We start from the raw sequence: 16588 nt of genomic DNA, 5'->3' as shown, positions 1-16588 counted from the left end.
ACAGTGGGAGGAAACCTGACAAATGGGAGCATAAGCATAGTTACAGCCCTGGCCATTGACAGAAGAAGGTACCTCAAAGCATGCTGGGTGGCTGTATATATGCCTAGGGAAAATGTGCTCAGGGTCTTTGGTTGGAGAGCAGGGTCCCCGAGGAAGGGGGCTGTTGCCCCTCCTCTGTACAGGCTGCCATGCAGTCTAAGGTAGTTGATCTGAGGGCTGAAACTGCAGAAGCTGAAACCCAGATGTCCTGCAGAGCTGACTAGAAGGGAGACTCCTAAAGAAAGATCTGTTCCTGGCTACTGTAAGCACAGATCTGTGTCTAGGGTCCTGTACTGCAAGGGCCATCCCTTCCGGCTAGTGAAGTCAGTGGACAGGTGTCAGCCAAAGGGGATACTGGGGAGTGTCCTGAAGAACAGTGGTGCATTGCGTTTGCTGCCAGAGTAAGCAAAGGACTTATTCTCCCACACAGCTATAGTGTGGTCCAGCAGGGAATGTGCTATTCAATTCACTTCAATTCAAAGAGTTGTCCTCATCTGTGCCTAGTTCAAGTTGGAGTATCCCACTAATCCCTTCTCCTATCCAAGTTCTGACAATAAATACCAAAAAAAAACAAATACTCTAAACTGATCATTGGATAATGAGTGGAAGAGTGTGCTGGTGATAGAGTGATAACACCCAAGTGTCTGGCAGTAGGATAATCAGAGGGAGGCCCAGGGAAGACAAAACTCAGCAACCCCTATGGGGGCAATGCTACACTTTTAATATCCTTGTCCATGTGAGTGTTACTATTTTTTAATAAATTCCTTGTTGGTACAATATCACACTGTGAGCAACGTTTATTGCATGTCTTGCATTGTGGAGTGATCCCCACCAGAAAACTGGAGTACTAAGGGCTGCATTCATGCCAGTTGTCTGTCTCTCCTTTGGTGCCATTACATTGGGGAACTAGGGAGGATATCCAATGTTCTGGAGCATCATGTTGTTAAAAGAAACGCAGATTGACCACTCTTATATAGAAGGTCACATAACTTCTGGTAAGCACAGTTTATGGTTTGGCTGGTGACACCTACCCTATTTGTTCTTTACCATCTATCACAGCATGTGGGACTTCTCAACTTAGACCTACCTTCTTCAAATACTTTTTGACTTTATATTTTATATCACAAGTTCATTGCATGATTTGTCTTATGTTTGTAGCACTGTACTGTTTGTATTATAGATTTGTTTTTATTTGCAGTATTTTTTCCACAAATGTAGAGCTACTCTTTAATATTGGATTCCTGAGCAAGTGTATAACCGGCAGAAGGCTTGAGATGTTGTTTGTATTAGATTACAGTTGCATTTCCTAAGTTGAGAGAATCAAAGTGACAGCTGAAATCTGTTGCTGTGTTCCATATCCTTTTCCTCCAATCATACCAAAAGGTATTAATGTACCTTTAACATGCATATAAAAATAAATATAATATATAATTCATGGGATCTCAAGTAATAGTTCATACCTGTAGCTTCTGCATCTTGACATCCTCTCTCATTACAGCGCTCTCGGAGCAGCATCACCTCCCTTTCCAGAGCCTCAATCCTGCTGAGGAGATGCTGCACAGCACGAGGGGCCGTGTAGCACTGACACAACCTTTGTGGAACTCGGATACTGTGTGTAAAGGTTATCTGGCTTTCAGCATCTGCAGTGTTATCAGTCTGTTGAGACACCCAGCTTGCATCTTCTGGAGATTCGGGTTCCAATGTGCAGGGAAATCCCAGAGGGACATTAAAATTGTAGACATGATTAAAAACCAAAGGTTGGTGCTTGATACTAGGTCCTGGATCTGTCTGGTTCCCTTCTTCTCTGGTCTGAATGTGCATCCCTGGGGTCTGGCCAGTAGTCACTTCAGCGTTGCACTTTGAGTGTCTGAATATAAAAAGCAGCACAATGAGGTGCACACCAACTTGCAGAGGACCCAAAGCACTACTCGCTCCCTCGCTCCCCATCCTCTCCCCACGATAGAGGTAGCGGTGCCACAACCTGAGCCAAATGGTCTGTTGAGAAAATAATAAAAGTATATTAAGTATTAAGTGTAATACGTATAGTAATTAAAATATATATCTTAAAAAAGCATAGTGTAGCATATATAACAAAGATAATATAAATAAGATGTAAACAAGTTCTTTTGAAAATAGTTAGAGAAGGGCTTTTCATTCATTTTATATATCTCAGCTCCAAAATGTACAAAAAACACTGGGGACTAAATTTGCAGCCCATATCTGTGACCAACATGAATACCTGTAGGACTTCATTAACACCAATGGTAGCACCACATCTAACAACCAACTCATAACAGTCAGTGTTTATGTTGATGTAAAATTTCGATTTAGTTTTAGCCATAGTCTTTTGACTAAAATGGTGTTTTAGTTTTAGCCATATTTTAGTCTGTTTTAGTTTTAGTTGTATTTTAGTCTTCTAAAATTTATATTTAGTTGACTAAAATCTACATTACATTTTAGTTGATGAAAATCGAATGGTTTTAGTTAAATTGAAATGCATAATTTAAGCATTTTTCTAGAATTTCCAAACTCATATACTCCTGGAATAAAAACTTAATAACAGTGGGGATGGGGAAGTAAATGGGAGTGAGGGAGTGCAAAGGACAGAGAACTGGACAGTCTGGGGAAGCTGTTATTTTGCACAGCACTAAGCACTGCTACCTTCCTGAGTGAGGAGGCTCTCACCAAATATTTTGCAGGGCATTGTTCCAGAACTCCCAGGTAGCGTGTATACAGAGGGAGCAGACATCTCTTAGTCCTTGTACACACGGTCGGAGAATCTGTCGGAATGAGTCTTATCGGACCGTGTCATCAGATAATCTGACTGTGTGTGGTATGCATCGGACTGATTCTGTCCGAATCTCCGTCCGATCCAAATTTCCAACATGTTGGAAAGATTTCCCGACCAACTGGGCCGGACGGACCTAATCCGATCATGTGTAGAGCATTTTCATCGGACCAAGTGCCACGCATGCTCAGATCAAATTCCTACATCAAAGCTATTGGCTACTAGCCTGAATGTAGTCCCATCGTAACAAAATTACGTCATCACGTTCTGAAAGATCGGATTTTTCGACAACTTGGCCCGACCGTGTGTATGCAACAGTTTCGGACACAATCCGTCGGACTAAATCCGACGGGCAAAATCCGACGGATTTGGTTGGCAAAATCTCCGACCGTGTGTACGTGGGCTCAGCCAATCCAGATTGTCAGGAGGCTGAGGCTTTAACAGACAGGCAGAACTCCATGGAAAGTAGAAGTTCAGGTGGGTAAATGTCTCTCCCTCACATTTCCGTACTGTTTTTGTTTGTTGACGAAAATTGGAATTGATTTTCATCATATTTTTTGCCATCTGACTTAATTCAAATTTTCTTTTCATTTAGTTTGAAAACATGCAGCTGACGAAAACTAAGAAGAAAATATTTTTGTTGACTAAATTAACACTGGTCACAGTAGTGTTGGTGAGAAATAAGGATGAGGTTTCGATAGCCCCAACACTCTTTGGACGTTATGAGATGAAGGCTGAAAATCATGAAGCATAATCCTTCTATGAATACGCTGCAAGGGTTATTGTTCCCAGAAAATCTCTTTAAATGTATTCCTTGATGTACTGGAATTAACAATTAGCCGTGGGTATGATGCACACATGACCAGTCTATGCAAGAAAACAACTGGGGCAAGTATAGGATAGCTACAGTTTGTAGATAACTTTACAGTGTTTTATGGCAGGGTTGACATAGGGTAATCAGTCCACAGGACTTCTTTAAGCTCACAAATATTGTCAAACAAAAGTTCCTCTGACAGTGCTAGGGTTGATATTCCAAGCCAAAATGTACACTCATGAGCTACTTTATTAGGTATACCTGTTTAATTGTTTGGCAACACAAGTTGCTAATCAGCCAATCACATGGCAGCAACTAAGTGCATTTAGGCATTTAGACGTGGTGAAGGCAACTTAGACCCCTTTCACACAGGCTTTATGATAAGGTCCACCTGTCAGTTTTTCAGATGGACCTGATCGGAGCCTCCATTCACTCCTATGGAGCGGTGAATGTCAGCGGTGACATATCCGCTGACGCCCGCTGCTATCCAATCCAATCCTGTCCATGAATTCCAGACAAATAGTGACCCTATTTTCTATCTGTCTGGTGGATCGGATCTGATGAAAATGGACAGGTGGTCCATTTTCTTGTGATCTCTCCATAGAGAAGAGCAGGACTCTGACAGGTGCGTCTCTGCACAGTGAGCGGAGACATACCTGCCATTTGCCTGCTCAGCGGGGATCAACGGATCGATCCCCCACTGAGCAAACGGAGTCCGCCAAGTGGACATGCCTGTTTGAAAGGACCCTTACTGAAGCTCAAACCGTGCATCAGAATAGGGAAGGAAGGGGATTTAAGAGACTTTGAACATGGCATGGTTGGTGGTGCCATACGGGCTGGTGTGAGTATTTCAAAAACTGCTGATCTACTGGGATTTTTAACCTTCTCTAGGGTTTACAGAGAATCCAAAAAAAAAGGGAAAATATCTAGTGAGCGGCAGTTGTGTGGACAAAATTGCCTTGTTGATGTCAGAGGTCAGAGGAGAATGGGCAGACTATTTTGAGATGAAAGAAACTCAACAGTAACTCAAATAACCACTTGTTACAACCAAGGTATGCAGAATACCATCTCTGAATGGACAACACATTGAACCTTTACACAGATGGGCTACAGCAGCAGAAGACCATCCCGGGCACCACTCCTGTCAGCTAAGAACAGGAAACTGAGGCTACAATTCACACAGCCTCACCAAAATTGGACAATACAAGACAAAATTGGAAAAACGTTGCCTGATGAGTCTCGATTTCAGCTGCGACATTCAAATGGTAGAGTCAGAATTTGGCATAAACAACATGAAAGCATGGGTCCTTCCTGCCTTGTATCAACGGTTCAGGCTGATAGTGGTGTAATGGTGTGGGGAACATTTTCTTGGCACACTTTGGGCCCCTTAGTACCAATTGATTGTTTAAATGCCACGGTCTACCTGAGTTTTGTTGCTGACCATGTCCATCCCTTTATGACCACAGTGTACCCATCTTCTGATGGCTCCTTCCAGCAGGATAATTTACCATGTCACAAAGCTTAAATCATCTCACCACTGGTTTCTTGAATATGATAATGAGTTCATTTTACTTAAAAGGCATCCACAGTCACCAGCTCTCAATCCAATAGAGCGCCATTGGGATGTGATGGAACGGCACAATAGCATCATTAATGTGCAGCCGACAAAACTGCAGCAACTGTGTAATGCTATTATGTCAATATGGACCAAAATCTGAGGAATGTTTCCAACGCCTTGTTGAATCTTTGCCACAAAGAATTAAGGCAGTTCTGGTGGCAAAATGGGGTCCAACACGGGGCGGCACAGTGGTGTAGTGGTTAGCACTCTCACCTAGAAGTAAGAAGGGTCACTGGTTCATATCCCAACCACGACAGTACCTGCCTGGAGTTTGCATGTTCTCCCTGTGCTTGCGTGGGTTTCCTCCAGGTACTCTGGTTTCCTCCCACACTCCAAAGACATGCAGGTAGGTTAATTGGCTTCTGTCCAAAATTGGCCCTAGTATATGAATGGGGACCCTGTGGGCTCCTTGAGGGTAGGGACCGATGCGAGTGTGCGATGTACAGGGATAGGGATAATTGTAGACACTCACTCAGGTTGAACTGGATGGACTGGTGTCTTTATTCAACCTTACTAACTATGTAGCAAGGTGTACCTAATAAAGTGGCTGATGAGTATATATTTTTGGTTACCTAACTTGACACAGGATTTTAGTTTTATATTTAATTCAACAATGCGGATATAAAATCAAATTTAAATGTGCAAACCAGCGCTTGCTAACATTAAAATCAAAAAACAAATGTTGTGATTGTGTGTAACTCCAAATACAAACAAAACTGGTATTGATAAAAACTCCAATAACAAAAAATAATAAAAAATAATATAATTGAGCATAGGGTCTGTCTTTACAAACACAATCCAAGCTCAACATGCGTATGTGAAACCAAAACACATCAATCATGTGGTGCCAAAAAACATGAGTGAGCAAACAGAATCTTACAAACAAAATATGAAATTAAAATAATAATAATAAAGCAAAATCCCTCAAAAATTGTTTAGTGTCTTTTGTATCATCTAGTAAAAACGTCCTCCTGCATAGGTCATGCGATAAGTATTAAAATGTAGCTGCACACTCACCAGACGTTGTTGATCCCCCTGTCTTATGACAGAAAGATAAAAATATATATATAATCAAGTCTGGGATCAAAACATGCATTTGTGGTCATCATACCACATCAGGTAAGGTAGCCTTTTCATGCATAGGCTTATCGTATAAAAGTGCCAGGCAAAATCCTAATCCAGACCTGCTCAACTGGGTCCTGCTGATCAGGGACGTGCGGTGAGGTCAGTGGCTGGTGAGGCACTGGCTAGTATCAGAGCCAGATACACGCAGGTTACATACTCCATGAACGTTAGTACGAGAGCAATAATTCTAGCACTAGACCTCCTTTGTAATTCTAAACATGTAACCTGTGAAAAATTATAAAGCGTTGCCTATGGAGATTTTTAAGTACTGACGTTTGGCACCTTTCCACAAGTGAGTGCAATTTTAAAGCATGATATGTTAGGTATCTGTTTACTCAGCGTAACATCATCTTTCATAGTATACAAAAAAATCGGGCTAACTTTAGTTTTTTTTTTTGGAATTCATGAGTTTATTTCCAAAAAAATGCGTTTGGAAAATTGCTGCGCCGTGTAACATAAAAAGTTGCAATGACCACCCTTTTATTCCCTAGGGTGTCTGCTAAAACAATATATATAATGTTTGGGGGTTCTGGGTAATTTTCTAGCAAAAAAAAAAAATATGATTTTTACATGTAGGAAAGAAGTGTCAGAATTGGCCTGGGGCAAGGGGTTAGTTACCATAAGTAATATACAAATAATGATTATATATTAGTCAACAAAAGACCAGTTGTCAGAAGAGATGATATGCAACACAAAACCGTCACACAACTACACTGACACGCTGGACAGCAGTGCAATATGTAAGTGAATATTTGCTGGTAATCAATTCAAATTGTACATTCAAATGATATATGTATACGTATGTGATTTCTATATGACCGTCACATATACAATAAAGCAATCATTGACGTTACAACAATCTAGAACAGTGTGCTAAGTAGTCCAGACAAAGTTATTTTATTCTCCGCACTGTACACACAGGAGGAACTATATCCCTTTTCTGCGTGTAAATAATCACCAAAGAAAACAGTTCAAAGAGAAGGCAGGAAAACTCCAATAAATGTCCCTTGTACTGGAAGCTACTATTCACCACCACCGTACTCCTTGTAACACCTCCACACGTGGTTTCCACAATCGGGGGGTTTTGTGACAAGTGGAACTGCCCCTTTTTATAGTGCTCTTACCGTATAGTGATGTCACTAACATGGCGGCGCGTCTGTTTGAATGGGGAAAACGGCGGACACCTTTAGAAATAAGGTAATTAAGCAGATTGACTTATTCTGAGGGCCTACAATATTTATAGGAAGTAAGCATAGGTACCGGCACCCTCAGATGATGTCTTATAATAGACGAAACGCGTCACGGTAACGGTACAGGAAAGGACCATGCGAGAAGGCCAGAGGAATACAATTAGATGAGAGCCTAATGCAGTCCAGGGGAAAGGTGATCCTGATGTTTATTCTATGATGACAATCTGAAATGCCTTTTGGAAATTATTGTTTGTGAGTGTTTTTTTGCTGTTTTATTCAAATAAATTCAAGTGGTTTTTACGGTATCACACTATATACGTTTTTATTTTCATCTATATTACAACCATTGGGAACGGTGGAAGCAATGGTTATAACCTTATCCTAAGGAAAGCTGATGAAAAGTGTACCAACCAACATTGGGGATTTTAATGAGCATATGTGATGTGCTGATCTCACCAGTGTATTTCGGTAAGAGCACTACCAAAGGGGGAGTTCCACTTGTCACAAAACCCCCCGATTGTGGAAACCACATGTGGAGGTGTTACAAGGAGTACGGTGGTGGTGAATAGTAGCTTCCAGTACAAGGGACATTTATTGGAGTTTTCCTGCCTTCTCTTTGAACTGTTTTCTTTGGTGATTATTTACACACAGAAAAGGGATATAGTTCCTCCTGTGTGTACAGTGCGGAGAAGAAAATAACTTTGTCTGGACTACGTAGCACACTGTTCTAGATTGTTGTAACGTCAATGATCGCTTTATTGTATATGTGACTGTCATATAGAAATCACATACGTATACATATATCATTTGAATGTACGATTTGAATTGATTACCAGCAAATATTCACTTACATATTGCGCTGCTGCCCAGCGTGTCAGTGGAGTTGTGTGATGGTTTTGTGTTGCATATCATCTCTTCTGACAACTGGTCTTTTGTTGACTTGTATATGAATTTATTTTCACGAATAGAGAATTTAACCACTTCCCGACCAGCGTACGACGATGTACGTCGACAGAATGGCACGGGCAGGCATATTGGCGTACAGGTATGTCCAATATTCAATGCCGCCCTGCCATCGGGAGCGCGCCGCCGGCGGCGTGCTCCCGCGCTGGTCGGGACCCCCGTGAGTCCGGTCGCGGGACCCGCGGACTCGATCGCCGCGGGCATCCCCGCGATCGTTTTATGGAGCGGCCGAATGGAGGAAATGCCGTGTAAACAGCATTTTTCCATTCTGCCTAGCAACTAGTGACGCTGATCTCTGCTCCATGTGATTGGAGCAGAGATCAGTGTTCACTAAATGAAAGCCCAACCCCCCCACAGTTAGTAACACACCCCTAGGAACACTTAACCCCTACACTGCCACCCCACTGGTTAACCCCTTCACTGCCAGTGTCATTTACACAGGAATCACTGCATTTATATAGCAGTGATTACTGTATAAATGACAATGGTCCCAAAAATATGTCAAAAATGTCCGATGGGTCCCCCACAATGTCGCAGTCACAATAAAAATCGCTGATCGCCGCCATTACTAGTAAAAAAAAATAATAAAAAATTATTAATAAAAAAAAATAAAACTATCCCTATTTTGTAAACGCTATAACTTTTGCGCAAACCAATCAATAATCGCTTATTGCGATTTTTTTACCAAAAATATGTAGAAGAATACGTATCGGCCTAAACTGAGGGAACAAAATGTTTTTTTAAATATTTTTGGGGGATATTTATTATAACAAAAAGTAAAAAAGAATGCGTTTTTTTCAAAATTGTCACTCTATTTTTGTTTATAGCGCAAAAAATAAAAACCGCAGGGGTGATCAAATACCACCAAAAGAAAGCTCTATTTGTGGGAAAAAAAGGACGTAAATTTTGTTTGGGAGCCACGTCGCACGACCGCGCATTTGTCAGTTAAAGCGACGCAGTGCCGAATCGCAAAAAGTGGTCTGGTCTTTGACCAGCAAAATGGTCCGGTCTGCAAGTGGTTAAGCAGCTGCAGTATCTTGAAACTCTACAGACTCCAGTAAAGATACGCAACAGTGTATCAGCGCTTGTGTTTATACAGATTATAGACGGAGGGCACGATAGTATAAACATTTTTTGAATGATTATATATTGTGTTTAAGGTAATTTATTATATTTTTTTTTTTAAAAAGCAGGTGGTGTAACGGACAAATTACTGAAGTTTGAAGTTATAACTTCCAACCAGTAATTTCACAGTAAATATATAATTAATAAATTATTATATTATAATATATAGCATGATAATATATGATTTAGCTTGATTATAACAGTACCTTTCCAGCAACAGCAGATTCTGTCTTCCTTATAACTGTGTGAGAAAACATGGGATTGTGGGAACATTTTATACCCATAAACACGTTTTTTCCTTGTAGTTAAGAGGGCTGAGCTGGAAGGGAGTATTTGTCTTTTAGACACATCCCCCTTCTATGGCACTGCTGTGAGAGGCATGCCACCACTGCAGCATTTTTATTGGACAGTTTGGGCTAATGGTACTTTACCATTGGTCCAAGACTCCAAGCTGTCCATTGAGCTCAGTGCCTCTGACAAGAAGTGAGAGGCACTGTGAGCTCAATCTTTCAGTCTGCTGCAAACAGAGTGTGCCAGCTTGTATTTAAACTGGCCGCTCTGTATGTAGCTTTTGACAGGCTGCATAAGGAGCCTCGTATCTCTGGAATCATAGGTCATAGGAGCCCCATATTTTGACCAGTGGTGGGGTAGGACTGGACTTCAGCTACCTACACCCCCCCCCCCCCCCCCCAAGTCACCAAGCTATGACCCTCAAAGTCAGTGTTTTTTTATGTTCATGGCCTCTCCTAACTGCTTGTCCCTGCTGCTGATAGATAAGGTAAGGTGGACATGAAGGTCCTTTTTTATTCTTCCACATAAAACTGGATGCTAAATTCAATGTGATTTTTTTTTCAACCATGTTAGGTTATGATATCTGGCTATCAAAAAAAGGGGGGAGCAGCAGAGCGGGACTTTAAATGAGGCACACGGAAGCTAAAAAAATCCAAATGGGTAAAAAAGACTGATTTTAATAAATTCAAATGGTCATGTAATGCATCTATTATTACATATAATCATAAATTAATTCTTTAGAATTTCATCAAAATGTACATTCCAAAAAGGACTTAATGATACATACATAGAAGACTTGACATTGAATAAATACCAATTGGATATGTGACACTTAAAGTGTCACCTGAAAATAAATAATAACAAATATAGAAATAAAACAAAAATGGAACGTTCATTCTTTGTTATGAGATGTGTACACAGCATGGAAGTTGACAGCTCTACGCGTTTCGTGACTTTTTTATCACTCATCAGGAGCAAAACCATGATGGTAACCTATAAAAATAGAGAGAACAACTATGTTTGGAAATGTCTAAGGAAAAGGGTGGACAAATATACAATGTGGAGAAACCCACATGCATACTTGATCCATAGACTTGCATATATACCTGCGCACAGATGGTGCAGAGCACCGATGATCAGGCCAGCCAAAAATGTCACAATCCGGGGTTGAGGGGGCAAAACCAAAGCGATACCCAAAATGCACAAATCGCAACCCTGGCAGGTCCATGTGTAGGATGAGACAGAGATTGAGTGTTGAGGGTGGAGTAACGAATGCTAAAGAGGCAGCTGAAAATAAGACAATAAAAGGATGTAAATGTGACAGGGGAATGTGAAAAGAAGGGAAAATTTTTTTTTTTTTTTTTTAATAAATACATTAGAATAAAATGGAAGTGAAAAGGAGCTAGGTGCAAAAGAAGGTTAAGAAAAAAAGAGATGATGATTGGTTATGAGATTGAAAAATGCAAATGTATGAGTGCATGAGAAAACATGAAAGAAGGTGAGAAGATTGTTGTGTAAGTGTTGATAGGAAGTGTAGCAGAAAACTGCAAGAAAGAGAGGGAAGGAGACCTAGGTATAGGGACCTGATCAGGGAAGAGAATCCACGCAGAGGGCACCGCCACAGACTTACCCCCAACGCCATGCAACCGATACTGAGGAGGGCAACTGAAGCGTCTACAGCCACCTACATTGCCAACCAGGCTTGGCAGCTGCGAGCACCAGCCGTCCTCCGATCGTCGGAGGTGGACAACCAAGCAGCTGGTATAAGTACGCCACGAGGACGCCGAACATCCGGCGCTGGAGACATGACGTCGATGCGCAGTGGACCCCGCCCGCCCGGCGTCAGAGCCGGGCGGAGGGGAAATCCAGTGCGCATCGCAACCCCAGGACGTAACAGAGAACAGCATAGCCATAGAACAGACAGCGTCCCACACCACCGATGCGCACGCAGCAAGGATAAACAAAGGGAGTATAGTGTCCAATGGATTATTAGTATATAGAAGAATAATGAAAAATAAAAATAAAAATAAAATTAAATTAAAAAATTAAAAAAAGGGGGAAATAATTGATAGTTAGTGCGTCCATGTGCCTCCATCCCTAATTACGTAGTAAAAGTGTCACATATCCAATTGGTATTTATTCAATGTCAAGTCTTCTATGTATGTATCATTAAGTCCTTGTTGGAATGTACATTTTGATGAAATTCTAAAGAATTAATTTATGATTATATGTAATAATAGATGCATTACATGACCATTTGAATTTATTAAAATCAGTCTTTTTTACCCATTTGGATTTTTTTAGCTTCCGTGTGCCTCATTTAAAGTCCCGCTCTGCTGCTCCCCCCTTTTTTTGATATTTTGAACCCGGGATGGAGGAGGGGTTTTGAACGGCTCCTACGTATACCTCATTTAAAGTCCCAAATACTGTTGCTCTTTATTTTTTACATGATATCTGGCTAGGTTGGTTGCAAAGAAGAGTTCCTATTTACAGTTTGCTTGTCTCTGCTTAGTGCAATGTTAACTCTCAGTGCGGTAAATGCGCTTTAATAACTTTATAGGCTTTCATATCATAATAAATGTATGTTTTATCAGAACACTGATTTCTGAGTTTCAGATAAGAACAGAATAGCAGAAGACGGCTCTATTATAATTGCGCAATATAGCTTCATTCTGGACTTGACCACACACAATTATTTCAGAGATTAGGACATGGCGCCAGAGATCAGACATCAGACATTTCAGGTTCTGTCTTTTTTGAGCCAGATACATGCTGGAAACGTATTGCAGTTGATGTTTCCTTGTTACTGTTGCAGGCAATATCATCTGTACCCTCTCTGTGGGATTGCCAATAAAAGTCAATACATGTCTAGTAAAAGATGAATATTTAGGATTTGGACTATCATTTTCAAATATACTGCTGTACATGTCAGGTCTGATAAAACCAGATCATGAAACCTTCAGCAATCCTGTCCCAGACACACTATAACTTCCAAACTGACAGCAATGAGAGCAACAAACAAGGAATTAATGTTAACAAATAGTATATGAAAAATTCTTTAGGGTACACGCCAGTCATAGCTGAAAATGAAAGGAAATCCATCCTGAGCTCCTACAAAAAATGTTAGCAGTCTGGGTTCAATTCCTGATGAGTAACTGACCTGAATCAAGCATACAGCTAGTGAACGTCAGAACTCTTGATCTATGTTTTTCTGGGCCAGTGATACAAAGTTCTTTTCCCCAATACACTTTACCAAGGGTAGCACCTCATGTAGGTATACCAGGATCTCTGGATTAATTTAATGTATTATTAGGCAGGGGATGCTGAAACTACAGTATGTAAAGATGAGTGCTTTGCTACAGACTTCAAACAGAGTAGGAGCAGTCTACATGCACAACACCTAAAGTAGGACTCCAGGCTAACAGCTGATGATACAGCTCAAGTGCATACAGCCCTGTTCTTGGGCTCAAGGCAGATGTGGTGAGGATATTACAGGAGGCAGACTATGCTGAAAGCTGATAGCAGAACCTTTCAACTTCACATCAGGGGAGATGATCGCTGGGGAGAGCGCTGCTGCCGATGACTTCGCTGAGCCACTGAAGAACAAAAGAGGGAGACCAGCTGTCTGCAGGAGTTGGTGAGAGGCTGCTGGCTAAACCCTGCTGCACCCCATTTAACAGGAACAGTATTGTTTGCTTGGGACCTAGTTCAGACGCCTCTACATGGGTAAGGAGGTACTTATCTTGATCGCTTCAGCTCCAGATCTGGGCCTCAACATGCTGGCAAGCAGAGAAAGGGTATAATACAGACTGATGGACTGTTTTTGTAACATTGTCCCTTAGTCAGGACCCTCCCTAGTATAAAGTTTAGGGGTTATCTTTGGACTAGTGGTCATCAACCCTGTCCTCAGGGCCCACTAACAGGCCAGGTTTGCAAGATAACTGAAATACATCACAGGTGATATTGTTTGCTGCTCAGTGATTGCAGTATTCTAGTCTGCATCTCCCCAAGGTAACACATCAAACGTATACCCTAATTGCTATTGTTTATATATTGTTTGCTAACTGTATATCCTATTTGCTACTGTTTTATATATTTGTTTGAGGGGTTTCTGCCATTTTCTTTTCTGTGGTTGCCACATACACAGCATATATACTGTACTATATATACACAACATACCCTCTTCATCCTGAGTGTGTCAAGGAGCGTGGTGCTGCTTGTAGAGTCGCCGGCTCACATGGGGGACCTTAAGAAACAGTAGCTCCTTTGGGAGTAAGGGCTACATACATAAATCTGTATTGTTTTTCAAAAAAATTTATGATTCTCTACAGGCACTCTTGTGGTTTACGCAGATTTCACACTCTGAACAGCCAGACAAGTACAGTGCATTGAAAAAGTATTCACACCCCTTGAAATGTTCCACATTTTGTCATGTTACAACCAAAAACGTAAATTTATTTTATGTTTTGATTTTATGTGATAGACCAACAACAAGTGGCACATAATTGTGAAGTGGAAGGAAAATGATAAATGGTTTTCAACTTTTTTTTACAAATAAATATCTGAAAAGTGTGGCGTGCATTTATATTCATCCCCCTTTACTCTGATACCCCTAAATAAAATCTAGTGGAACCAATTGCCTTCAGAAGTCACCTAATTAGTAAATAGAGTCCACCTCTGTATAATTTAATCTCCGTATAATTACAGCTGTTCTGTGAAGCCCTCAGAGGTTTGTTAGAGAACCTTAGTGAACACACAGCATCATAAAGGCCAAGCAACACACCAGACAGGTCAGGGATAAAGTTGTGGAGAAGTTTAAAGCAGGGTTAGGTTATAGAAAAATATCCCAAGCTTTGAACATCTCACGGAGCACTGTTCATTTTATTTTCCGAGAATCGAGAGAGCATGGCACAACTGGAAACCTACCAAGACAATGCCATCTACCTGACAGGGCAAGCAAGTAGAGAATTAATCATAGAAGCAGCCAAAAGGTCCATGGTAATTCTGGAGGAGCTGCAGAGATCTAAAGCTCAGGTGGGAGTGTTAGTTTTCTAGCCACACATATAGCGTTTTGCTTTTAGGCCAAAAAGTAAAATTTTGGTTTCATCTGACCAGAACATCTTCTTCCACATGTTTGCTGTGTTCCCCATCATTCATTTTTGGTAGGTTTTCAGTTGTACCATACTCTCACAGCTATTAGTCATGGACTCCACAAATCTGGCCTTTATGGAAGAGTGGCAAGAAGAAAGCCATTGTTGAAAGAAAGCCATAAGAAAGCCAGTTTTCAGTTTGTGAGAAGCCATGTGGGGGACACAGCAAACATTTGGAAGAAGATGCTCTGGTCAGATGAAACCAAAATGGAACTTTCTGGCCTAAAAGCAAAACGCTATATGTGGCTAGAAAACACTGCACGTCACCCTGAACACACCATCCCCACCGTGAGACATGGTGGTGGCAGCATCATGTTGTGAGGATGCTTTTCTCTAGCAGGGACAGGGAAGCTGGTCAGAGTTGATGGGCAGATGAATAGAGCCACATACAGGGCAATCTTAGAAGAAAATGTATATTTGTAATGTTATATGGAAACTGGAAGTGATGAAATACATGTCACTTCTGGTTTTCTATTCCATAGAGATGATTGGGCAGTTTCAGTCTCCGATCAGCTCCATGGTCAGCTGCCAGAACTGCTAGCTGACAGTTTCCCCAGAGGGATGGGAGAGCCCGCAAAAGCAGCAGAGGTGGCAGGAGAGGAAGGGACACCCTTCTGCCACTTGTAAAAGCATTCCGGTGACTATTTAGCTGCTACGATTTTAAAGCTTTGAAAGTGCTACACCTGCTGAAAACAAAAAATTTTAGGATGATGCCTGCAGCTGCAGGCATCGTCCCAGTATAACCACCAAGCAAGTGCCTAAAATTGTATATTTAACAAATCAAAACTGAGCAAATAAAAGAAGTTATTTGTTAGGGATTTATATATACAATCATGTAATTCATTTTTAGTAGCATGGGAGTCGCTGTCAGTCACTGCTCTGGAGAAGGGTGGGGCGGAGAGGTGTGGCTTTGGCTTTGTGTCCCTCTTGTGGTGCTCGTGCGTGGAGTGCTATGAATGCCTGCACTTAACTTTGTCATTCCATGTAGAGGAGATTTCAGCAGGACTCTATAGGTCCCAGCAGGTACATGGGAGCCTAACATAATAGAAGTCTGGCAGCACAGTTAGGGGAGAGCTTGAGAAGGAAGGAAGTGCAAAAGGAAGTGCATGTACAATTAGTATATCCTTATTAGCATCTTATCAATTACCATTTTTTTAAAATCGAGTTCGACTTCAATATCACTTTAAGGATATCACTATCAATATCACTTTAAGCAATATCAATATCACTTCAATATCACTTTAAGCAGCAACCCACAGAAACCAAACTATGCTGAACTCAATCCAGTGCAGAATGAATTCTAATTGGTTGATATGGGTTACTGCATTTACAAATGAGCCCCTAAGCATTGCATAGGAAATACTGTAGTTTGTGTGGTTGGTGATGAAGGTGTTAACATGCTCTTTTAGGAAATAATCTTCACTGTGCCACTCTTCAGAGCCTTTCATTTAAGCAGAACAGACACCTAGATTTTTGAAATGCCAG

At 41.2% G+C, this 16588-nt stretch overlaps 1 protein-coding gene across 3 annotated transcripts in view; it reads right to left on the bottom strand.

Annotated features, from left to right (window-relative positions):
• Positions 1-16588, bottom strand: part of TNR (tenascin R) — an 835808-nt gene that overhangs the window by 365643 nt on the left and 453577 nt on the right. For all 3 annotated transcript variants that reach the window (XM_077453200.1, XM_077453202.1, XM_077453201.1), the window contains one exon: positions 1500-2034. In XM_077453200.1, the coding sequence (XP_077309326.1) occupies positions 1500-1986 (487 nt within the window). In that variant the 5' untranslated portion in view covers positions 1987-2034. The remainder of the gene's footprint in view (positions 1-1499; positions 2035-16588) is intronic.

The sequence above is a fragment of the Lithobates pipiens genome, unplaced genomic scaffold (genome assembly GCF_037356315.1).
Source record: "Lithobates pipiens isolate NorthernLeopardFrog02 unplaced genomic scaffold, aLitPip1_a1.2 Scaffold_23, whole genome shotgun sequence".
Classification (NCBI taxonomy): Eukaryota; Metazoa; Chordata; class Amphibia; order Anura; family Ranidae; genus Lithobates; species Lithobates pipiens.
This window is presented reverse-complemented; position numbering and strand designations above follow the sequence as displayed.